Source organism: Gasterosteus aculeatus, chromosome 8 (assembly GCF_964276395.1).
Source record: "Gasterosteus aculeatus chromosome 8, fGasAcu3.hap1.1, whole genome shotgun sequence".
Taxonomy (NCBI): domain Eukaryota; kingdom Metazoa; phylum Chordata; class Actinopteri; order Perciformes; family Gasterosteidae; genus Gasterosteus; species Gasterosteus aculeatus.
This window is the reverse complement of record NC_135695.1, coordinates 10,446,994-10,472,386: the sequence shown is the minus strand read 5'-3', so window position 1 is coordinate 10,472,386 and position 25,393 is coordinate 10,446,994. Positions and strand designations below refer to the sequence as shown.

The 25,393-nt window shown below is 42.4% G+C and overlaps 2 protein-coding genes across 31 annotated transcripts in view; one reads left to right on the top strand and one right to left on the bottom strand.

Annotated features, from left to right (window-relative positions):
* The window catches only part of dock7 (dedicator of cytokinesis 7), a 41,072-nt gene that overhangs the window by 2,635 nt on the left and 13,044 nt on the right, over window positions 1-25,393 (top strand). For 11 of the 30 annotated variants that reach the window (XR_013468592.1, XM_078108119.1, XM_040183382.2 and 8 more), the window contains exons 2-29: window positions 21-120; window positions 1,320-1,495; window positions 2,309-2,377; window positions 2,470-2,599; window positions 2,697-2,909; window positions 3,161-3,246; window positions 3,350-3,416; window positions 3,889-4,038; window positions 4,365-4,445; window positions 4,797-4,959; window positions 5,950-6,092; window positions 6,223-6,316; window positions 6,433-6,595; window positions 14,363-14,480; window positions 14,755-14,825; window positions 16,202-16,340; window positions 16,498-16,599; window positions 16,947-17,033; window positions 17,746-17,977; window positions 18,620-18,784; window positions 19,004-19,024; window positions 19,386-19,555; window positions 20,442-20,534; window positions 22,123-22,212; window positions 24,204-24,299; window positions 24,397-24,537; window positions 24,666-24,779; window positions 25,112-25,279. Coding sequence is in view for 29 of the 30 variants with exons in the window: in XM_078108119.1 (XP_077964245.1) it covers window positions 21-120; window positions 1,320-1,495; window positions 2,309-2,377; window positions 2,470-2,599; window positions 2,697-2,909; window positions 3,161-3,246; window positions 3,350-3,416; window positions 3,889-4,038; window positions 4,365-4,445; window positions 4,797-4,959; window positions 5,950-6,092; window positions 6,223-6,316; window positions 6,433-6,595; window positions 14,363-14,480; window positions 14,755-14,825; window positions 16,202-16,340; window positions 16,498-16,599; window positions 16,947-17,033; window positions 17,746-17,977; window positions 18,620-18,784; window positions 19,004-19,024; window positions 19,386-19,555; window positions 20,442-20,534; window positions 22,123-22,212; window positions 24,204-24,299; window positions 24,397-24,537; window positions 24,666-24,779; window positions 25,112-25,279 (3,442 nt within the window). In the remaining variant the exon portion in view is untranslated. The remainder of the gene's footprint in view (window positions 1-20; window positions 121-1,319; window positions 1,496-2,308; window positions 2,378-2,469; window positions 2,600-2,696; window positions 2,910-3,160; window positions 3,247-3,349; window positions 3,417-3,888; window positions 4,039-4,364; window positions 4,446-4,796; window positions 4,960-5,949; window positions 6,093-6,222; window positions 6,317-6,432; window positions 6,596-14,362; window positions 14,481-14,754; window positions 14,826-16,201; window positions 16,341-16,497; window positions 16,600-16,946; window positions 17,034-17,745; window positions 17,978-18,619; window positions 18,785-19,003; window positions 19,025-19,385; window positions 19,556-20,441; window positions 20,535-22,122; window positions 22,213-24,203; window positions 24,300-24,396; window positions 24,538-24,665; window positions 24,780-25,111; window positions 25,280-25,393) is intronic. The other 19 variants (XM_040183389.2, XM_040183388.2, XM_078108125.1 and 16 more) reach the window with 5 other exon arrangements.
* Window positions 7,321-11,459, bottom strand: angptl3 (angiopoietin-like 3). Its single transcript, XM_040183398.2, has 7 exons — window positions 10,621-11,459; window positions 10,197-10,307; window positions 9,921-10,032; window positions 9,696-9,809; window positions 9,282-9,377; window positions 8,631-8,903; window positions 7,321-8,537 (listed from the first exon to the last, which is right to left on the bottom strand). Exons 1-7 carry the CDS (start codon window positions 11,146-11,148, stop codon window positions 8,353-8,355), a joined length of 1,419 nt encoding a protein of 472 aa, XP_040039332.1. The 5' UTR covers window positions 11,149-11,459; the 3' UTR covers window positions 7,321-8,352.

Genomic DNA, 25,393 nt, shown 5'->3' with positions numbered 1-25,393 from the left:
CGTCTCTCCTCTGTTTGCAGGACTGTGGCAGCAGAGGTCAGGAAGCAGATAGCTGGCCAGTATGGGGGGTCCCCACAACTGTTCAAAAACCTCAACGTTGGGGCCGCAACAAGCAACAATGTGAGTCGTCTCAAGAGCGTTTCATGGCAGGAGCCTGTTATCCCGTCTTTGGTCATCATACGAGTGTGACGGCTGCTGCCACTGCATATTCTGAAACAGCAACATTAATAACAGCGTCGAAGCTGTCAACAGTTGAGATACTCTTTCCCATTATCTCAAATGGCCACACGGTCACTGCTATATACTTCACAAGGATGTCATTTTTTGACTATTAGAATGTGTGCACAGCTGTTGTTGACCATTAGCTGCCCCACATGTAACTTCTACTGCAGTGTTTGTAGGATTGCAAATGTTTGAGGCCAGATGGTGTGTTTGTTAAAGGTTAAGTGCGAATTGTCCCTAAGTAGCCCAGAACCACAACGCCAGCAAATACTCCCCCTCTCCTCCTTAATTATGGCTATAGTTGGCTTTTAATTAAAATCTGTACACACATACGCACACTTTCACCTTTCACACACTTCACACACTTAAACTGAACCTTTTGAAACGGAGATTTCCCCCTGGGTTTGTCCTTTCAAACGCATAGTAGGGCCAGAGACACGATTAGTCTAAGCCTGATTCAGCTTGATGACAGGTCAAAGCATTTGCCCAAATCCGAAATTTGCTCTTTTTTTTTAGAAGTGGTTCTCCGGTTTGGAATGATAACCCATGAGCTAGAACTGTCCTCTCAATGCAAATAACAGAAATACTCCATATTCTAGACTCTGAATACTTTGCCAAGACATGCGTGTACATAATAAAATAAGAATAGGAGCAGACAGGAGAACTGAAGAGGTAACAAAGCTACTTCCCCTTCCCTATGCTTGTGATCTATGCTTCCCTCACTGAGAGCAAAACACTCGACTAGATCTCGACTCTTTGCTGTCCTTGCGCCGAAATGGTGGAACGAGCTCTCTGAAGACATCAGGACCGCAGAGAGCCTTCACATCTTCCGCCGCAAACTAAAGACACACCTCTTCAGACTCTATCTCGACTAAAGACTAGCAAATTGTAGCACTTAAATTGTACTTGTAACGTCACTCATCTATAGCAAATTGTAAATTGGCTTATTTGAGGAAATTGCACTTTCTTGTTTCTTGTTCTCCTGAGTTTGTACCCTATGGTTGAATGCACTTATTGTACGTCGCTTTGGATAAAAGCGTCAGCTAAATGACATGTAATGTAATGTAATGTGATCTCCCCCTCTCATCGTCCACCAGGTTCCCCTCACAGAGGCGGTGGAGCCAGTGGATTTTGAGGAGTACCTCATCACTCATCCTCCCATCGTGGAGTCCGGCCCCCTGAGAGATCTGATCGAGTTCCCCCCAGATGATATTGAGGTCATCCACACACCCAGGGAGTGTCGCACAGTCGCGCAAGCTGTCCCGGAGGAAGGGTGAGCGAGCTGTGTAGTGGATGTGCTCAAGGTGGTAGCGACAGTTAAAATACAAGCAACACACGATGTGAATCTCAATGTTTCGGTTATACATTTGTTTGCAGCCGCAAACAAGTGAACAAATGAAATATGTCAACTAAAGTTGCTTGGATCCGCAGGGAACCACAAGATGAAAGTTTGTAGAAGGAGTTTTAAGTCGCCGCTATCCTTTTCTAATTAAAACATTCATTTACTTGAATTGATGCAAACAAACAAACACTAGGTAAATATATTATAGATAGTATATACCTCTGAATTTGAACGGGAACATTGACATTTTTAAGTTGTTTAATGTTTTATGCCACAGCGGCCTCTATTGAAGTCAATGGCACATTGGCATTTCTCTCCGGTTCCTCTGCTTTGTGTTAGATGCTGCATAAAAGGCGTTAAAGTAACGTAAACTAAGCATATAAGCATATCTATATACAGTAACTTTCTATCTAGGGAAATTACCAAATGGTGTTTTTGTGTCTTATTATAATTTTATTTTTCTGTAATTACTTTTGGAGGTTATAGTGGCTTCAGGAAAAGACAAAGAACTTTCAGATATTTTTCTAAATGACGCTGTTCAGTCCGTGCACTAAATGTCATTCCTTCCTGTAGCTTTGGCTCTTGATATGACAGAAGAGGCAAAGTGTGCGTCGCTGCAGGATGTACCAGCAAGATTAAATAAGATCAGACTGATGTCATCTTTGTTCACGAGGACTAATGCCTTTAAAGTGGGACTCCTGCTGTTCAAATAAACCCCTTTTGACTGAGTGTGTCTGGTTTCAGAGACACCGATGCTCACGTTAGAGACTGCGTCAGATCCTACACAGAAGACTGGGCCGTCGTCAATAGAAAGTAAGGCTTCACTGTGTGGAATTATTATAGCTGTAAAATGTTCTGTCTACATCGAGCAGTGACTTAAAGCGCATGAATGCTTTATCCGCTAGATACCACAAGCTCGGCACAGGCTTCAACCCCAACGCTCTGGACAAGCAGAAGGAGCGTCAGAAAGGCCTGCCCAAACAAGTGTTTGAAGCTGATGAGATGCCAGACAGCAGCAGCTACCAGGATGACCAGGTACTTAATCATACAGTGGTCCAATCTCTACTTCAGATGGATGGGAAAAAAAGATAGTCAGACGACCGCCGTTCTGTGTGTGTCTTGTCTCCTGCAGGATGACCTGAAGCGGCGGTCCATGTCGATAGACGACACCCCGCGTGGAAGCTGGGCCTGCAGCATCTTCGACTTGAAGAACTCCCTCCCCGATGCCCTCCTCCCTCACCTCCTCGACCGCGCCCCCAATGAGGAGATCGACAGGCACAACGAAGAGCATCGCAAGGCCAACCGCCACCGCGAACTCTTTGCCCTGCACCCCGCCCTCGACGAGGTAGACTTTACCCGTTTCATATAGCCGAAGCGCTTTTCTGCGAGTCCTCATCACACGTGCATTTTGTAATTTGGCGTAGTTTTGTGGGCTAAGGAACTGGATTTAATCTTGTGTTTGTTAAACCAGTCCTAGGATGTCGTCTTCTTTTTTAATGAATGCATTTGTTTCTTCATTGTGTGGATATTCATAGTTGTGTTGAACATTTTTCGCTGATTTTGTTTTTGCATGTGGCCTTATCTGCGAGCGTGTAGGAGGAGCCCATTGAGCGTCACTGTGTGCCTGAAGTACCCAAAGAACACTTTGGCCAAAGGCTACTCGTCAAGTGCTTGTCCTTGAAGTAAGTAGTGGACAGCCTTTTTCAGAGGAAAGAAAAGGCCTCTAACTCTTCTATTTAACTGCTGCTTTCTGCTGACCCACTTCTTTTTCTTCTCCTCTTGAAGGTTTGAGATCGAAATTGAACCGATATTTGCTAGTTTGGCCTTATACGATGTCAAGGAAAAGAAAAAGGTAAGCTGTTATGCTTTCTTCAGTGCCTCCTCAGCCCTGAGTTGTTTGTGTCACTTCTGCAAACCTTTAAAATTGTTGGGAGGCCAAAACGAATTTGATGAGTGGACAATTAAACTTTATGTTCTGGCCCTGTTATTCTTATAAGGACACCGTTAAATCATGAACTGTAACCGTGTATCTATCTGAAGAAGATCGTCCACTGCTTGTTCACTCCACTTACCTTTGGCTGACAAACACTAGAGGGTAGCAGTTGCCTTGATAAGTAAATCTCTCATATATACTGCTCTGCACAGCAGCTCCATCACTTTAACAAGTGGGTTATTTGTTACGGAAATGTTATCATGTTTGTCAGCCACCACAAGGAATAAATCAGGTTGCTGTACCGCAGCCTGTAGCACAGTAATGATTGTCACGGTATGGATAAAGGGTCACATTTCATTTGTATGTTATACTCACCAGTTGTGTCCCTCAGATATCGGAGAACTTTTTCTTCGACTTAAACTCCGAGCAGACGAAGGGGATGCTTCGTCCGCACATTCAGACGGCGGCCATCTCCACGCTCGCACGCTCTGCCATATTTTCCATCTCCTACCCTTCTCAGGATGTCTTCCTTGTCATCAAGGTGAGACAGTTCTAATACATTTTCCTGTGACTTTTCAAGTCTGTTTCAGCAGATAATATATAGATCATATGTCTCAGTGTGTAAACCGTGAGGGTTCTTGAAGATACAAAGCGCTTTCTACTGGTCTTCTACACGGTCTACTTGGGAAAGCTGATCCATTGAATAGTCCTCCAATACAGTTTGACAGCCACTTTTTCAAACGTAATTTCCAGGAGAAAGTGTTGTGTCAGGCCAGTGCCCCAATTCGAAGGTCAGTCTTTGTCCCGTTTGATCATTGTGCTGCCGTGTCTGAGGGAGGTAACTGGATGCTTGTGCTTTGTCTGCAGCTCGAAAAGGTTCTGCAGCAAGGAGATATTGGAGAGTGTGCTGAGCCTTACATGGTCTTCAAAGAGTCAGATGCTGCCAAGGTATGATCAGGGTGAATGAGAGTTAAATGCCACATAAAACCTTCTCAGGTGAATTGTAATAATACTCATAATGATGATGATGTTCCTTTTCATCCATTAAGTCAGACTAATGTAATGACAATGGAAACTATATTATCACCTATATTACCAATCAAAAGTTTGGACACATTTTCTCATCAATTCAATGGGAAAGTGTGTCTAAGCGTCTGACTGGTAGTGGTACTGTACATGTTGTACAATCTATAATCAAGTTGTAATAACTGAGTGGATACAGAAAAACAGCAATTCAAGCTTTGTATAAGGACTATTTAATTTAAGCTAATACCTTTTTTAATATGTTCTTTTCTGTAGAATAAAGAGAAGTTAGAGAAACTCCGTGGCCAATCGGAGCAGTTCTGCCAACGCCTTGGTCGCTACCGCATGCCCTTTGCCTGGACCGCCATCCACCTGATGAACATTGTGAACAGTGCTGGCAGTCTTGAGAGAGATACGGAGCTGGAGATGAGCCTCACAGGTCCGACATTCCCTTAGGATTGTAACCCTTTGTGTACTGTAACAATAGAGTATCCGTCAGGTATTTTCAGACCAGGCACAGGTAGCGATGGGTGTGCTTTTGGGCTGCAACTAACGATCAATCGACTAATTTTCGATTAGTCTACTAATCTAACGATTATTTACCACAGTGTAGGAGCTTGGAAACAAAGACACATGTATTCATTTTTGCTACAATGTGTGGGCGTTTATTTCCATCTAATAACTTTTTTGAACTTCAAATGTTTCTGAGTAACAAGTTAATACAAATTTAATCATCATAATAGATACATTAAATAGTAAAACTAAATGTAAGTGCAAACATGCGTTTGAAAGTAAAGAGAAAGTGCATATAAAGTTTTAAAAGTCACTCAAAATAGCAAGTGACGAGCATGTTGAGGATGCTCTCTGTCCAGACTCCTTCGCGTGAGGCTGCACGAGCCTTTGCTTAGTACAAAAACACACGCAGCTTTAATTATCACGTTGTAGGCTTTAGTAGGTTTTTATTATGCTAGAGTAGATCTCTCGTAATTGTGTTGATATTGTGTTTGAAGAGTGCTAACGTCGTTGATTACGTCGACTAATCGGCCCTACTGTGCTTGCGTGTCGGGTAATACAGAGTACCGATCTGATGCGAGATCTGTTTCCTACATATTCTAAAATAAATTGTGAAAAAATAATTGCACGCATATGGCTCATGGGCCAACACCAAACAGGGCAAGGAACATTCAAACAGAGAGCAAAACATCATACCGTATTGATCCTTGGTGTGTTATTTTCAGTTTGACCGTTGGTGTTTGTCTAACCTTTAACCCCACAGGGTATCTTTGATGCTGATTGTGGTGGCTGCTGTTTTGTTGCTAGGCAGATCAGACAAATGTATGTTCTCTGTCACGTGGAAAAAAGAAAATGCCCTCAATATTCAGAATTTTAAGTTTTTCCAATGTGGTTCCTTCTGCCCTCCTCTGTGCAGAGAGAAAAGGCTCATGGTCAGAACGGAGGAACTCGAGCATCATGGGAAGGCGTTCCCTGGAGAGGACAACCAGTGGAGACGAATCATGCAGTCTCACAGGATTTAGGCCTGCAACGCTTACTATCACCAACTTTTTCAAACAGGTCACACGCACATACATACAATGTTTTTAGTGCACAGACATAGATGAAAAGGGACATGTTCTCTAACATGTTCAGTTCTCCTTTTGCAATTTTGAATCAACTATTTCTATGTTGCACATGTGAGTTTTAGGAGGGGGACAGGCTCAGTGATGAGGACTTGTACAAGTTCTTAGCTGACATGAGGAGGCCTTCTTCAGTGCTGAGAAGACTCAGACCTATCACAGGTACAGTCGCGTTGAATCGAGTCATTATTTATCCCGTTAGTAGATGAACCTGAAACTCTTCTGATTTTAACAAATACATCCGCTTTTCTCTCTCCCTTGTCCCTCTGTCACCACAGCCCAGTTGAAATTGGATATTTCTCCAGCTCCAGAAAACCCACACTATTGCTTGACACCTGACCTTCTGCAGGTCAAACCTTACCCAGACAGCAGGGTGCGCCCCACCAGGGAGATCCTGGAGTTCCCTGCCAGGGACGTCTATGTACCAAACAACACATTCAGGTAGGGGAGAAAAAAATGAAAATTGAGCCTTTGTTTCTTATTTTTTTATTTAGTCAATTTTGAGTGTGTATTGGTTTTATCATTTTTTTTCAGGATAATCTTGTCAATAGGTTACAAAAAAAACAGACGCTGTTTTAAATGTTTTTATTAAAAGCAAACAAATTGATAAAAAAGTTAATATAGCGAAAATGCCATGTTTCATGAGCCGAATGCAAACTCTTTGTAGTAATCATTTAGTCCACGAAGGACAACGGCCTCTATCAAAGCCTAAACTAAACCGAAAGCTGGAAAAATGTAATCGTTCATTAATCCCGCTTTGCTGTGTGCTGTCTGGCGCAGCCTCGTTAATGTTCACTTCTTTTGAAGGGCCAGCATACATAGTCCGTCTGAGCGAGGGCTATTTCTGTAAAGGTCACTTCAGGAGGTGTTGTTGCTGCTGACATAACCTTGTTACCACAGGCCTTGTTTGTCTGCAGACAACCAGATGCCTGGTTGAATAATGGCAGAGCTAGTGGAACGAGGGGGGAAGGAAATCATAGTTATCACAGTCGTGATATGAATGTTGTTTCATTCTTCAATGTTATTGTCATTTGAGTGTATGTGGACTACACTCTGAGGTCATTGATAACCTGAACAGGGTTACCAGGACACTAAACCTTTTTTCTTCGGACATTTTATTAAGTTCAATACAAAGTTACAAATCAACACACATAAAGAAACATAGCTGTGTTTGTCATTTAGACAATATTTTTATTTTTACTTCATAAATATTACTTATATAATAGAGCATATAACTACTTATTAGGGTGGCGTATTCGTACGAGGCACCTTTACAGTAGAGTTGGTTATATTGTAATAATGAACAAGAGTCAATATGACTCAATAAATCTGGAAATACACAGAAATTATGTTTTTCTAACAATACCGGCATAAGTCATATAATAGCGTGAAATTGTTTAAATACTTTACAAAGTAAAAAAAAAATAGAACAAATAAAGCAAAAAACTCTCGTCATTGTGCTGCCAAAGCTTTCTTTCTCCACTTTAGCACAGTATTTCACTGATGACATTGCCCTCGCTTTGTGGATTGTTTTCCATGAATCAAGGGATGAATTAAAAGTAAAACACTGCATTGGAAAAAGAATTCACCAGCATGGACGCCTTTTGAGCTGTTGGAGATGCGGTGCTTCTCTTTATCACTGACTTGTATAATTTGCGTGCCTTATGTAATAACCTGTTTATACATATGCCCTCTGGAAACATTTAACAGTTTCATAAAGATAATATGCCATTCAAATAGCTTTGTCAACATAGGAGCTGTCGTGTACATTCAAGTTCTCTGTTCTAGCCAAGTAACGTTTTCATAACCGCTTTGTCATCGCTCCTCATAGTTTCCTCTCTTACTGCAGCACTGTTGCGTTTTGCTGTCAGCGCCGAGTCGGGTTGCGGATGTTGATCAATATTTCCATTTTGCAAATGATTGTAGATGTTGCATAATGACAATTCTACTGTCCTTGCCTGATTATACCCGATAGGTTAATGACCTGCGTGGTATGGTTGCATCACCGCGGCGGTCCAGCAAATTTCAGAAAATCGTTTGGTCAGCACCTTCCTCCAACAAAACGCTGTTTGCAAGCAATCAACTTAATGATGCAGATAGACTGAGAATGTGCTTCACTTTTTGGCTGAGCATTAGATTTGATCAATGTTTTGTGAAAATGTCCGTAGCATTGTCAGAAAAGGGACAACCTTTGGGGTTCAGTTGAAGCTTTGGGCATTAGGGTCTGGTCGTATGCTGATTTTGGTCATCTTGAGGGAATATGAGGGCCCCGTGCCAGGCTTCCAGTAAATGCCCTTCCTTCTCATGGAGCGTCCTTTGGCCCTCAACCACAGATACCTTCCATTGAGGCTGTTCTCTCTGCAAGCATTGAACCACCAACCACCTGCCAAAGCGACCAGGACAAGATACATACGTTACAGTATGTGAACATAACTTAATAAGAATGACCTTTGCTGAATACTTTCTCAGTCTTTACCCGCGTGTCTGCGAGAGCAGTTGGAGTTCCGGTGGTTGACATCGTTTCTGTCTTTGGTGGAGAATCTCGTGCCGGTTCTGTTGGCCATGGCATCGGCCAGGTCGCCGGAGAAGTGGCTGACGTGAAGGGTGTAGCCCTTGGACGCACCCTCCAATGAGAAGCGATACTCAGCCCAGTGCTTCCCCTCCTTCCAGTCATCCAAGTCAATACGCAGGATGTAAACTCCCTGCTGAGTAAAGCTCTGGATCTTCTTTAAGCCCAACCAGAAGTCCTCTGCGGAACACATTAGTCAGTTTTGAGCTTCTTAGGACGTAGTTATTTCATGTGTCTTTTGAAACAAGCCTCTGAAATGTTTATTTCCTCTAATAGGAAATTCCCAGGAACAGTTTTTTAAAACATTTGTTAGTATTGATAGTGATCCGTAATCAAACGGTAAGGTTTGATCATTCATGGAACTAAAATATGTGGAGCTTTTACTCTGGGATGTGTCTACAATACGACTGGCTGTCTCGGCCAAGTACTAGTAAGTGCTTTGAGAATTTGCTGTGTAACGGACAATACAGGAAGTATTACAGGAAGTACTTATATAAATCAAAATATGTATTGTTTTTGTCAAATGTCATATGCTGAATTAAAAAAAAAAGTACTTACTTTCCAGATCTCCAAAGCCTCTCTCATACTCTTCCCATGTCTTGTCAAAGTCCACTAAATCATCTGCCCTGCGTTGGATGACAGTGGAACCCCCATCTACAGAATAGATTGGCAATGCATTTCAAGTCAAGTTACTGTCGCTTTAGCACAGGAATCAGAGAAGCCTTCTTTTCACACAGCCTTCTCAAGGTGGCAGTGTTGCTGGTTCCTCCGCTACAGCTTTCGATACACAAGGCACAAACATCGTGTGCCCTTTTTGATAACCCGTTGCTGTGGCCACCCGGCTTGACGAGCTTTTGTTTATTGCTTCTTGATGGAAAAACACGCATGACTGCCGATACCTCACCATGTGAATGTACGTGCTTGAGTATTGCTGCTCATACTTAGAGCTCAGATCGCCGTCGTCTCACTCACCTGAACCCATTTCGCAGTAAGCATTGAATGGCTCTGATTGGTTCGGCTTGATGACATAGATTCCACTTTTTGTTTCTCCTTTGTTAAACAACTCACTGCAGTCCATTGGGAGGTCTGAAACACAATTAGGAAAATGAATGCATTGAAATGTCCCCAAATCTTGTTTTGAGTGTTTCCTATCAATGCCAACATTTTGAATAGCTGTTAACATTTAATACATTTTACCATTGACGTCCAGGTCAGTTGAGTTCCCTGTTAGATATTCAAACATATCAGGCGCTGCAGGCTCAAAATCCATTGGTTTATCGACTGTGTCTTGGAAGCTGTCATAGCTTAGCTGCAAGAGAATGCAAATAAATCTATGATGTTAAATAATCCTCTCAGCTCTATTAAAACGCTGTTTGCCCTTTTTTATTCCCCCAGAAAGCCTGTGCTCACTGAGGGCAGACGTTTGGCCTTTAAAGACTAAATGTAATAAACTCGTGCAGAACAGTCGTCTACCTTTTCCTCCAGGTTTATAATCTTGGTTTTCTGGTTGTCGAGCTGGTCATGCTGCTCCTTCACGGCTTCCAGCAGATTGGTAATTGTTTTCTCTTGAGATTCAATCACTTCCTGAAAATAAATTGTTATGTTTTACAATGTTTCAAAGGTTTGCTCCTGTTAACTCGCATGAATCAAACAAACTGTTAATTACAGGTTGAATATCAGTTTTTTTTGTCCATATTTCTACTGTGGAGTTGGAAACAGCAATACAACTCTTTATCAATGAATCACTGCTGTAATATAGCAACAGGTCAATTCAAGTGCTTTAGAAGTTACATTTAGGTTTTAAATCAGTCGAGTAGATAAAAAGCACTTTTTATTGGCTCGCTTTTTGCACGTAGCATCCGCTAACCGCCGCAAACCCGACTAAGGAGCCGCTTACCTTGAGGGTGGAGATTTCCACTAGCTGATCGACGGGCATGAAGCTCTGCGACAGTCCCTTCAGCCGCTCCTCCAGGTTCCCCACCTTGCTCTGCAGCTGCGTGCGCTCCTGAAGGATGCCGTTGATCTTGGAGTTTATTTCCAGCGACAAGTTCCTGATCTCCTCGTTGTTGGCCTTCAAGAAGCTGGTGGTCTTCTTCAGCTCCTCCTCTTCCTCCTTGATCTCAGACGTGACCACCGACAGCTGGTAGAAAGAGCGGTCGAAAATGTTCAACTTTTGCAAGATGTCGTTGATCTGGCCCTTGGTCTTGTGGACAAACTCTCGGAGGCTCTGGCCGAGCTGAAGCAGGCCGTTGGCGAGCAGACGCACGTCGTCCAGCATGGCGAAGCGGGACTTTTCCTCGGTCGGGCTTGCTGCCGTGGCGGGGGCCCTGGGGGCCGGGTCGGGGTGCCTTTCGCCACCTGAGGACCCTAGAGGGGTGGCGGCAGTTGCACTTGCGAGCAGCAGCAACAGGCAAAGCGGCTTCATCGCGACTTTCTCGTCCAGTCCGGTGTTTTCTGCTCAACAGTCTTTTTCTCTCCCTCTCGGCCCGTGACCCAGACTTCTTCTGCTGTTCAAATGAAGGGAGAGCAGCAGGCTGCCCTGTGTTATATACCGCCTTCACAGTAGAGGAGGAGGGGTGGTGGGGATTAGCCGATCATTAAAGCCTACTATGTTTTAACTCCCGTATCCCCACCTCCTCCCACATCCCACACAGGAGCCCTCCCTCTCCTGAACAAACAAATCACAGCAGTGAGCAAATGACATGCACCCCCCTCCCCCCCGCCCTCCCCTTCTCTACTACCCGTTTAACCCAAATCCCCTCTCCAAACCACACCCTACCCCGTTCTCCATCTGTGGTGCAGAGCTTTAGCTGATCAGCAGAAAGCCAACAATGGCCCACCACAGGTTTGTGATGGATTGTCAGACCGATCAATCTCAAACCGTATAAGGCTGCACGCTCTCTGCTCTGATTGATAATGCTGTGTGTAATTAATGCTGCTGGGTTTGATTTAGCATGGTGCTGAATCAGCCCAGCACCAGTCTCCCCCCGCCTCCCTCCCTTCTCTCTCTCTCCCCCTCCCTCCTGGGGGGGCTGTCACATGTGCCAGAGTTGAGCTACTGGGCATGAATGATGTTTTAGAGTTTGGACAGTGTGTACTCATCATCTTGGTTTTATTGCCCAACCCCGTCATTCCATGTCAAGTTCGCTATGCGTTGTGTGATGTTTTTTTTTTTACATTACCACTAAAACGTAGGTGCGGAATGTATAGTCAACTGATTAGCTTTCAACTTGGAAGGGATCATTCCATTGTGTCGTTAAAAATAATCTTTATGGGAAGTTCCTAGTAAGTTGTTTTAACGCGGACCTGAAATTTTGGTTGGTGAATCTACTTTTGAGCCGGGGAGGGAGGAGGAAGCAATCAGTGAAATTACTTGGTGTAGTATTTAATTGAAACATAAATATTCATACTTTTGCACTCATTACTGCATGTATTCTAAAGTAATTGTGTGCCGTTATGTAATAGGAAAAATCCCTTCTAGTCAGGATAATTTTCATGTCATGCAGTTGCTGCCTTTAGTTTTGTACACTTCAATACGTAGATAAAAAAAACAAATGCCTTGTTTGCAGCTAGCTGATCAGGCACTGAATGCGAAAGGAAATGAGTATGACATTACTATACAAGTAGCAGAAGTTACAGAGATATTTGGCTTTGCTTTAATGTGGAAACATTTTGGCACTACGGCCCACACAGGGCACATACAGTGGAGGGGGCTCGGCCCTCTGATGAGGGACGGCTGTTTTATTGACATTGACAGCATGAAGAGGGGGTCCCATAGAAAAGAAAACATTTGAATGGGTGAATGTGAGAGGAATTTGCTTGATCAGCATAAAGCTCGTTCTGATATTCAGGATCTGTCATGGCGGCACAGTAGTTCGCTTTGTGGCTTACCAGAGAGGAGGATCTGGGTTCGGATCTAACAGGGTTAGCTGGGGGCCGTCTCTGAGGGGCCGGCATGTTCCGTACAAGTAAAGATCTGGTTCAAATCAGCATTGAACCACCTTAGTAGTCTATTTAAATGACAGGATATCTGTCCACGTTCTGCGTACGCTAACTTTGTTTACTGTCCACACTGTTATACTGATTAGCCGTACTGATTATATCCTTCTACTATCAGTTATCTCTGCGATGTCGTATTTGTACCTTTTGTAACAGTTGCAATACCATGCAATGTTCCCCCCTCATGTTGACCTCCGGATTAGCAAACTGCTCCAAACGTGTTGTGAGTAGGTTCTTTGTTCCATTGTTGCATTGCGTGGATACCTTCCACCACAGCATCCTTTTGTTAACCACAAGGTTAAAATAAATGTCACGTTCACTCGCTACTGTAGCACCTAATTGGCTGAGGTCGGTCTGTCATGAACTGTGTGTTTATTAGCATGTAAGATTAGGTGTAAGATGGTGGTGTAAGAAGCCAACTTTACACCACTTTAGTAGTGTTTTGTGCTTCAAATTTATCTCTTCAGATATTGTTGTGCTTTTAAGAAACAGACACAAGGGGGGTAAATTCTACTGAATTTAGGGATAATCTAAGATGCTGTTGATCCAATTGTAACCTCTTTTTTTAACCTCTTAAACTTAATTCAGAACATATTCTTCACTTCTTCTGTATTAATTTAAAAGTGTGTTCAAAATCAGTGTGAAGTGGGGACGGGGTGCTGGGTCAGCAGCTTCTATGACTGTACCGCAGAAAACAGCCCCGTCATTCTCTGAATTACCGGAGAAGGACTTTATTAGCCGACCTACTGGAGCGAAACACACCCTGATCTTTGTGTTGAGCCTGCGAACCATGACTTAGTCCTCTCATGTAGCCTCCGGTCTCTCCGAATGGGAAAGGCGGGTAGCCGTCATCGTACAGTTAACAGTCCATTGGGTGACCTCTTGGGAGAGAGTTTGCTTTGTCTTCTGATTAACCGAGGATGAATCTGATGGGACGGACTGACCAACATGTGACACCGTCTTACTGGATTTTATGGGGATTTCAGATGTTCCACTGTGAAGTCATCCTGGGCTCTATTTATTTTCAAACTCAATAAGCCACTTTAAAGCGGCCATTATTATTGTTAGCTCATGCGAGATAGAGAGAAACAGAGGAAGGGAATGAGTCTAATAATCAGACCAAAGAGATTCCCACGCTTCCTTTTCAGTTGTGGCTCCAGCTGTGGTCTCTGTGGGGCCGTCCCCCAGCGACTCCACCACGTCACTGCGGTTGGTCGGCTGATCCCGAGGGACTTTGCACCACCGATAATGTAGTTTCCTCCCACTTCCCTTTAGTGTTTTTGATCTGGATTGTAAAATCCCCTGATTGCTTAAAGTATTATATTTAACAAAATGTATTTTAAACAATTGCTAACGAGTTGATGTGTTTAACTGTCAAGTTGTGAGGCAGAATAAATCAACTGTACAATGCAATTTGAATTTATTGCATTGAATTTATAAATTAATCTCTTGATGATGATCGCTCAACCTCTTGTTATTATTTCTATATTATTTTTGACACACTAAATAAAGTATCTTTATACCTATTCTGTGCACACTAACCATGCCGTGTCATGGATTGTCTTTTTTCTGCACTTCATTAAATGACATGACTTAATGATGTGCCCTGTGTTTTCTGTGCCTGCATGTCTGCCTTTTAGGAATCTGCTGTATGTAAACCCTCAGAGTCTTAACTTTGCCAACCGCCAAGGCTCCGCCCGCAACATCACAGTGAAAGTGCAATTCATGAATGGAGAGGATCCAAGCAACGCAATGCCGGTACGCCACGATGACAAGAAATCAACTGTACCTTAATATAATCGGCCATTTCGGTACGACATGTTGCTGTGTGGACAACCGAGGGCTTTTGTTATTTCGTACTAGGATGTGAGGTTCTATGGCAATGCTGTGCCATGTAACAGCGCAGCATTTTCCTACAACTATGTACATAAGCAAACATGCGCTTGGTAAATACACGTTGACACATGGTGATGGTTCAGTGTTTCATTATCTTCATGACTATCTTATTGTCAGTATTTCTTTTGTCCCTCAGGTGATATTTGGGAAGTCGAGCTGTGGAGATTTCGCTAAAGAAGCTTATACTGCTGTCGTGTACCATAACAGGTGAGGTCCTTATTGTAGTCTCCATAGAGTGCTGCAGGGAAGTGGTGCTACACTTTAACATTTTGAACCAAAGCTCTCATTGTGTCTAGTAGTTGCATTACAATACGATTATGTAATTATCTCTTATTAGCGTTGGTGAGGAATGAAAATCAAACATACCATCAAATGGTCTCAGTGATTGTCGCGAGATTTATTAGAAAATTCAATTCACAAATATCTGTCTTTAATATGACATTGCCGCGGCATCTTTACACCTCCTGTTCCTCCACCAACGTAAGAACCCTCTGGACCTTGTTAAGTGGTGTCCTTGGCACCGGTTTCTTCCGTCTCTACTTAAGAGCTGAGGGGTCTCTAACATTTTATCACCACTATCTTGTGTGTTTTTATGACATCCGGCGGCTTGTCATTTGTCACGCAGGGGTCACAACTTCAAGGCTAAAATTAATCAATGTGTGAATAATGTACCACTGTGAACGGGACCCCACATACATCAGGACTTTATCCACTCTTTAGGAGTGCCTGTAGGTAATGGTCAATTACAGTCTGCCTTTCACTCTAGACGTGGCACAGTATTTCTCTTGTCAAGTAACTTAATGAAACACATGATCACATAACACATTGAACGACGAGCAAAGAAAGTGACTCTCTATCATAAGAGGAAATGTCCCTGGTTCTACTTTTGGCTTTGATGTAATGTGCTCAGCCAACAACCCGTTTTGCAGTTGCTCCTGGTGCTGGTCCCTCGGCCAGTTTTTATTTTTGGTCCATAATCAAAATGCGTGTTCCCATGAGAAATGGAAGCCTCTCAGTGACCTTTTTAAGCAGTTCTGATAATCCTGAGCCTTGAGGCGATCCTGGTGGGCTTGTAGATTGGCCTGCTGTAGTTGGCCTACAGACAATGTTTCCTCCTGGGGGCCTAAAAATAACTCTACTCAACTGAGTTATGATGTGTTAAGTAATTTATTTCCTTTTGGATCAATTGACTTGTCTTGGGACACAAGTGGGCTGAAAATCAGCTGAAAATAGGCTATAGCTTTCAGCGCATGCACAAATCTCTGACCTGTTCCCCGTTCAGAAGCGGGTTCTGTTTAGTGGACACCAGTATCGAGGAGTCGTTGGTCACACAGGCAACCAGCAGGGAAAAGCAGATGCACGCTCTTTCCTTGATGCAGAAAAATGTTTTTTACAGGGGAACATATAAACTATTAGCCATGAGCCATGTTGAAGGCCAATGGGATGACAACCTGTTTGCATATTGCAGAAACACAATGATAATTGTTGAGGGTCTTTACTAATATATCAAGTAACTAATTATAAAGCAGCTTGTAACAGTGTTTTCAGTAATTTTATGATGTTGTTAAAACTGCTATCAACAGGTCCCCTGACTTTCATGATGAGATCAAGATCAAGCTGCCGGCCTCCCTGTCGGACCACCACCACATCCTCTTCACTTTTTACCACGTCAGCTGCCAACAGAAACAGAACACGCCCCTGGAGACCCCTGTGGGATACACGGTGGGTAACGATTAGAGAGCCGAGCAGTGCAACTCTCCGAGGGAGGCACAAGCTAAAGAACAAAAAGACAGGATTAACAAGCACACATTCTCTAAATGAAAAATAATATTATCCTGTGCGTTCTATTTTGATTCATGTTTTCTTCCCCTCTCTCCAGTGGATCCCCATGCTGCAGAATGGACGTCTGCGGACGGGTCATTTCTGTCTGCCAGTGTCTCTGGAAAAACCCCCACAATCCTACTCTGTCCTCTCCCCAGACGTAAGAGAAGGGTTTTTTTAGATGATGAAACTGATAAAGATGTTTATGGAAGGCGCATTTATATTTTTTCCCCAGTTAGCAGTTTTAGCTTCACGGGATACTCAGTTACCAAGGTTACGTGTTGAGGAGAGTCATGACCGGGTCATGATGTCAGGATGCCTCGGAGATTCTCTACACTTACTTAACTCTTTATTTGACTTTTGGGTGGAATGAAAAGGCTTTGGATTTAAACCTCTTTGATTTAAAATGTACGATAGGCACAGTGACCTATCGTACATTTCTACTGCTTGTAAAATGTTCAGTTTGCTAATGCAGCACAGATTTACTCTGATATTGTTGTGCCTCAGGTTCCTCTCCCTGGGATGAAGTGGGTGGACAACCATCGAGGAGTATTTAATGTGGAAGTGGTTTCGGTTTCATCCATCCACACACAGGTAACAGTGCTGTGTACAATGGTTTTTACTGTAGTTTGGGGATATTTGTGGAATTAACCTTTATCATGTCTCATTCCCTTTACCCATTCCCATCTTTCACGTTGATTCAATGGGCTAATATATCAACAGGAGATATATAAACATAGGCGGAAAGAGCTTCTTTACAGAAACGAATAAGAGAAATTCTATAGTATCTCAGTTTTCATAAGCATCTCACAGGGTATCATTTAGAATTTGGATTTGTCAGGAAAAAACAAACACACAACGTTTTCACTTTTGCACAGTAATTTCTCCGCAGCACCAGTTCATTAGTGGGTGAAGCTCGCCGTGGCAGTAATTTACTGAGGCCCACTCCATCTCTGTGTCGGCTGGGGTGTGGGGGGGCTTGACTGTGGTCCCTAGGAGCCTAACTCAGACTAATGTGCTCATAAATCAAAGCTGCAGCCACAGATTAGACTTGCTGGATTCTACTGTGTTCTAGTAGCAACGCCGCTTCTGTAGTTTCCAGTTGGTAAGCCAATTTACAGATGAGTGGAACTGAGCTTACTTCTATTATGTTAACTTCCTTCCCTTATTCTTCATCTTTATTTACCTTTAACGCTGTTATGTTTCCTTCTTTCTCTCATCTGTGTCTCTCTCCGTTGTTTAATATATCCACTTGGACTTGCTTTAATTTGCTTTGCAAACCAATCGTTCCTTCTCCCTTTTCTAGGACCAGTACCTGGATAAATTCTTTGCGCTGGTACACGCCCTGGATGAGCACATGTTCCCAGTCAGGATAGGAGACATGCGCATCATGGAGAACAACCTGGAGGGCGAGCTCAAGTCCAGCATCGCAGCGCTCAACTCTTCACAGCTGGAGCCAGTGGTTCGATTCCTTCACCTTCTACTCGACAAGTTGGTGCTGCTTGTAGTGCGGCCGCCAGTAATTGCTGGGCAGATAGGTATGACCTTGCTTTTCTCTTCACTAAAAAGCCAGGGATTAATAGAAATATATGTATCAATTGATATATGATGTATCAATTCTGCAACTTTCAGTTGTATGTGTCTTTTATTTACAGAAGTGACAAGTTAAGATGAAAAGATTCTCTGAATTTGGTCTTAGCAACAGACATGCCAGTTTCAACCCGTTGTGTCAAGCTAAAGTTTGTCACCACTGCATCTGTTTCCACCAAAAGCTATCAAATGGAAGATGTCAATATGAACAAAAAAAAAAAGATTTGTCTTATTTTTTGTATCATCTTATTGGATAGATGTGTATCAGTATAAGAAAATTGTCTTACTAATTTATACGGATAAATACAAAAAAAAAAGTTCAGCCCATTTATTTACTTTATACAGTTCCCGCTGTATAGTATCCTTATGATAAGCTTAGTTCAGTATTAAACTTATTTAACAATATTTAAACAATATTTAAACGTATATATATTCAAATATGTTTACTCTAACAAAATGTTTTGTGGGTCACGCTTTTTACACACGCACAAACACACAGATAACACAATGTTGTGCATAGCTGTGTATTTGTCCATATCTGCATTTTTGCACCTGTGTCACTTTGCTTCTGTGTGTGTCTGTGTGTTCAGTGAATCTGGGCCAGGCATCCTTCGAGGTCATGGCATCCATAGTGAACCGGCTTCATAAGTACTTGGACACCAGCCAGGACATGCATGGCCGGAATGGCCTGCTGTCCTCTTACATCCACTATGTCTTCCGCTTGCCCAGCACTGACCCCAATTCTCCCTCGCCAGGTATTTTACTCCCAATGCAGATAACCAACCAACATTCTTCCTTATTCTTTACCTGTTTTTCTGTTTCTTCTTTTAAGTTAACTTTACCAAACCACCAACTCACCTTCACTTGTTTTTTTTATTATCAAACCCGCCATAATTTATTTTCCTCCTCTATTTCTTTTTATTTTCTGTTTTCTTCCTCCCATATCCATTTTGTCTTCTGCCTGCCCAATACAGACCCCAACTCATCTGTAACAGGTACTTATGGCCCACCACTTTACGTCTTAATCTGTGTGCAATTATACTTCCCTTTAAATTAATATTATCTAAGCAATATTCCATTTTAGTGAGTAGTATAGATTATTTCCTGCAATCAGTCCTGTGATAACTAACAAACTATGAACTGCCAAGACTAAACCTGTGTGTTTATCACATGCAATATGATGGGTTGTCTTTTGCATTGGAAAAGAAGCAAGGTTTGTACAAATTCCAATCTGTGCATTTGGAGCTGCGTCAACATGCAATCAACATACAAGAGGAACCACAATGATTTGGCAGAAGTAGTTTTACCCCGCAACATGCCACCTGTTTAATGTTCCTTCCGTGTGTGTTGTTGCAGGCCCAGGCGGGTTGGGCGGCTCGGTTCACTACGCCACAATGGCTCGCTCAGCTGTTCGACCAGCCAGCCTCAACCTCAATCGCTCCCGTAGCCTCAGCAACAGCAACCCCGACATCTCTGGGACACCCACCTCTCCTGATGACGAGGTCCGCGCCATCATTGGCAGCAAGGTAAGGACCCCAAGAACAAAATATCTTTGATTAAGCATACGCCTTTTTTTGCCACTTTACCTAATTCCTTTATGGTGCTTGCCATCAGATAATCAGGGTTAAATGTGAAGTAGTCCAGCAGCCCTTGTTGCTGTGTGATGTATGTTAGACATGCACACGTGAAGTGGTTTTACTGATCTCTACTCTTTAGCTTTTTGACCAAATAAAGGTAGAGGCCTCCCATGTGGACACACTGACTCAGGGAGATACTATATCACTTGAAACTGTATAACCAATGCGTAAACAAAAGATTGGACATCTTATCTCTCTAACCGCTGTAACAGCAACCTGACACACACACATACGCATGGACACACAGTGGTCAGTGTATGCACGTTGTGAAAGTCATAAAGCAGATGCAGTCAGGAAGATACAATAGCACACTGTGTCAGTTGTCATGAATATTATCTATTTTTATTTCTTTTTCTTTGATTTACTTTATCTGTTGCAATGTATATTTTGTCTTGTTTTAAGTTGTGATTGCCCACCGTTAAATGTGTTTTTATTAAATGTCCCAGAGCAGTGCTTGAATGCAGCCCCTTTGTTTGATGAATGTTCCCGACTGCTAATACTTAACTAAACCTCTCTTTTCGTGTCTCTGAGGGACGGCAAGTTATTTCTTATACTCACAAATAAAGAAAGCTCTGCTTTGCTCCTCTGTGTGATGATTTGGATTTACTATTTATTGACAGCGATTCTATTTTGGGGCCCTTGGCATCTACCAACAGTTCTGACTTCTGAACCTCTTTAACCTGTCGTTATTCCTTTCCTCCTCCTTCCCCCCGTGCCGCTTGCTTATTCACTTGCTTCCCGCCTGCCTTGTGTCCCTTGAACTCGGCCCCCCTAGGGCTTAGACCGCTCCAACTCGTGGGTGCACACCATGGGCTGTAAGAGTGCCCCCTGGGGATCCAGCCCCGGGTCCGCTCCAGAAACCATGCAGGTGGTTTTACGAATGCCCCGTCCTGCACTCTGCCTCACAACAACAAAAACAACGCACCGTATTCACCTTGGAGGAATACTAGGATATTCAGAGTTTTGGGTTCATTTTGAGAGTTGTGGCAATCCATGTCCTAATTGTGTAGTCGTGGTCACATCTTTCATTTGTAGACTCAACCTTTTGTAAAGTTACTTCCGTGGGTTTTAAATCACACAGCTACGATTGCCATCTATCTATTGCTAACCTTCTAAAAAAATGTATTTTTTAAACTGTATAGAAAGTGACTAGTGTACCACTGGGACATAAAAGACCAGAACTTCGAGTATAACAGTATTCCTGGTAAACTTTAAATCACGACCCTCCCATGATCCCATACACAGGCGTCACAGCCGCCTCCATGACCCTCTCCCCCTTATGCTAGAGCTCAGTCACCCCTCTTCATTAATCATGTCTAACACATCCCTTTTTCTCAGTACTTGCATGTGAAACAGATCAATTAAATAAATCCAAATAATTCAGTGCCCATATATCCGACTCATTCATGGCAGTATCTACATGGTTACTTTTTCCATGCTGAGCTCTTCTGCCGTTTTGGGTTTACTGTAGTCCATTATTGCCAAACCCAAAACCCAGACTTTCTGTGATCTTTTTACGTGTTTATTTTCATTGTTCACAGTTATTCACAGTTTTAGAGAAAAAGAATAGTGTTACAAATCATATTCATCTACTTCAGTATATTTTTATGAATTCTATTTCCTCTATAATTTCCTCTTTTCCTTACTGCTTCTAACGCCGTTATTCACTCCCTCTGCTTTAAGTTCATACACTCCGCCCTCAGTCCCTAAATACCACTGCATGACTTTCTACTTATCCTTCATGGCATTCATTGTGTTGCTGGAGCATGGAATACCTGTGTGTGTGTGTGTGTGTGTGTGTGTGTGTGTGTGTGTGTGTTATTACGAATGAGGTTGTTTGTCAGCTTCACTTTCCATCTTCATGTGATGTTATGTCATTTTGAGTTGTCAAGAACAATTGTTCGTCACTAATCTTGATGTCTATCAAGGAGCCATGAGTGAGTTAACTCTGCATATTAGTCATATAATAACATCACAGCTAGATTGCAACATTGGTTTAAATGTGCCAACATTGACACAGCGTGTACATTATCACCATTTGACTTATGTTGGAACATTGTGTTAGTCTTTCTACCAAAGAAAATACCTTTTAAAACAGACATTTTCCTTCTTCGAAGTATTGTATTCACCTTGTGGGATGCAGAATGGCACGCTTCCCTTTAAGCAGCCATTTTGCATCCCTCCTTTTCAAGGCACTGAATCTACCAATGTATCTGACTGTTTTAGATCACGGGCCTAGCGCTTTGAAGCGTTGTGACCCTGTCCTGTGTCCTACTCTCATTGTTTGTCTCCATGCGTGTGCAAGAGATCACAAAAGTCTGTAGTGTTTACATGTGTGGGTGGATGCGTGTGATCCAGCCGACGCATTTTCCCTGCGGGTTGGAGAGGCGCTACCTTACGCTCCTGTTGTTCCTCCACTAACCTTGTTGTCACCGTTCCATTCATCCCACCCATAGGCCATGGAGCGCTGTGGCAATCGCATGTCTTCGCACACTGAGAGCGCCAGTTTCTTGCAAACTTTAACAGGACGGTTGCCCACAAAAAAGGTAGAGCCACTTGCACTGGGGGAGGAGCCAACCCCGCCCGACACTCTCTCCGCCTCCTCACCTGTCATGTCTGTGGATGTGTGCCTCTGAATTGGTCGATGTCGTATTGTGTGGTTGTGGAGTTCGTTAAATGCTGAATGTTGCTGCTCTGCCTCTCGTTCTGAATGTATCGATGCGTTTTTCATGGGACATGAACGTTGGTTGTAGTCTGGCTAACTTAGTTTGGGAAGTCTCCTTTCATTGGAAAACTCTGTTTTCATACAAGGTGTGAGTTAGAAATGACCCTACATGTTGTGCCAGTACTACAAACATGTTGTTGGCTGGGCAGCGTATCAGAATACAATCTGCTGCAAAGGTTCTATCAATAAAAGAAGACATAGAGATAACGTTTCTATTTAAATTTACACTTTAAATCAGGCAACAGGATTGTAAGGAAAATTACACAAAATGAAGATACAAATGATTGAAAAGATTACCAATGTCTAAATCAGATCAGATCTTATTCCTACGTCATCTATTTTATATCATACACATATGACAGTATGATCAAGGAAGACTTGCCAGACTGCACAACAGTTGGTGAGTTAGCCAGACGGTTTTTCATAAAAACACACACCTAAATGAATGCAGGTTGATTATGCATAATTCTTCAAATAAATGAAAAATAAGTTAGTTTTCTTCATGCAGAAATGCACACAGGAAAATATCTTCTAATGCATTTCCCCTCCAAAAGATTGAGACTGAGGTGTTGCTGCTTGCAGCTTTGCGAAGGATTGCTCAGATAAACAACTTCACACTTTCTTTGGTCCTCAGCAATACACCTGCTGTGCATTCAGTAGAAGTACGTCAGTAACACCTAAAACGATCTGGTAAAATACCAGCAGTGGACATTGTCATTATGCTATGGAAGCAGCCTGGGGGCCAGTTAAATTTGATATTTAGGTATGTAACATTCTGAATTAGGCTACTATTCTTTCTCATTATAACTTGAGGCAACTTACAAAGCTCCTCAAAGCACTTGACAAACATGCAACTCAACATATACAACTTAATATGTTGTTATACTTCCAGTATTTACCGTAGCAAGAAATATTAATAGTTACGCAGATTTAGATTTGACCCGCAGAATATAATATTTAGGGTATGATGCATTATTATTCATTAACTCTCCAGCATCATATTTGAATGGACGGACATTAATTGGGCACATTGTGCTGATAGTGCTTCTCTTTTATGTCTTATTGGAAGTACACATTTGAATTTAGAACTAACTGTGCAGTGTTAATAGTTTAACAGTTAATAGTTTTACATGTGAATTAAAGCCCCCAACAAGATACCTGTCAAGTGTGAAGTAGATTAAATGAGCAGTTCTCAAGATGTACACAGTCAACACAGGCATAGTCCTATTCAATTTGATTATCCTTAAGTCACGTCATTAAATACTATAATTTGCATGGTAATAAAAGTCTTTTATTATTTATTTATCTTTTATCATTTCACAAAAATAAAATTTATTGCACACAATTCTAGGATTTTTATTTTCCTAACCTTGAATGGATTTCACTGTTTTGTGTTGGTAACCCTTAACGTAATATGTCTATGTAAACCTTTTGTTTTTGGTTAAACGTCACTTCGCCTTTAATCAAGTTAATTTTCAGTGTTGCAGATGCTGAAGCTTTTCTGGACTGTATTATCCTTTAATATAGAGAAAGTTAGAATTGCTAATCATTTTGAACTAAACCTGCTTAAATTTCATTTCATGTCAAAATTCCCATTCATTCGTTACATTTTGTAAGAGTACATTCATGTGGAATAACCCGTTCACAAAAGGTAGATTTAGGTACATTTTAATTCAAGATGGCCAAGGATACTTCTCGTGGTGCCTCACATTCTCTCTGTCTGGCTTTGTTGCTTCTCCTTCTCCCGATCTCTTACTCCCTACTATCTCCACTTCCTTCTCTCTCCGTTTCCTTCTTTGCTGCTCTGCTCAGCTCTTCCACGAGGAGTTGGCCCTCCAGTGGGTGGTGAGCAGCGGCAGCGTCAGGGAGGGCGCTCTCCAACAGGCCTGGTTTTTCTTTGAACTCATGGTAGGAAACGACTCTTTTACACCTGAAACAGCCCGGACGCATACAAGTGGGTGGAAATGTCTTGTACCTTTCACATGGAAATCGACCTTTACCACAGGTTAAAAGCATTATCCACCACCTGTACTTCACCGAGCGCCTTGAGTCGCCCAGGAAGAACCGTTTCCCAGAACGCTTCATGGACGATATCACGGCCCTGGTCAGCACCATCGCTGGGGACATTGTGTCTCGTTTCCAGAAGGTGAGTAACTGCCCGGTGAGCTGTCGACTCAACAAAGGATATCTCATATAATGGTAGTTTGTTTCAATCAAGTTCAAAGCGCCAACTCTGGAGACCTTTTAAGACTTGCTTGTTTCTCATCCAATCAGGACTTAGAGTTGGTGGAGAGACTAAACACCAGTTTGGCCTTCTTCCTCAACGACTTGCTGTCAGTCATGGACCGAGGCTTTGTCTTCACCCTAATCAGGGCATACTGGAAACAGGTACATTGGCACACAATTATCAGACACTTTTCCTGTTTCACTGTGTTTTTTATGAACAACGATAATACATAATACATATTTGGATTAGTACAAGTGAAGAGAATATCAGCCTAGATGGCCAATCAACAATTAGTTATTTATATATATATATATATATATATATATATATATATATATATATATATATATATATATATATATATATATATATATATAAATGCATATAATTTATTGGAAGTTACAGCCAGATATTATTATTATTCTTTACATCCTGGTGCTTTGAAGCATACCTTTCTTTGTTTTTTTTAAATTCATTTGTATTTTACCTCCAGGTGTCCACAAAGCTGTATGCTCTCCAGAACCCAACCCTGGAGTCTTTGAGGCTTGATTTCTTGAGAATTGTTTGCAGCCACGAACACTACGTCACCCTGAACCTGCCCTGCAGTCTGCTGACCCCGCCGGCCTCGCCTTCCCCTTCTGTGTCTTCAGCAACTTCACAGGTAAGGAGGCACCAAGGGGTCTAGGGACGTTTGAATACATGCATGCAAACAGATATGCACCCAGTGATGCAGTCGTACTCTTAGCAAACAGTTTGTCCCATTAGTACTGCCGTA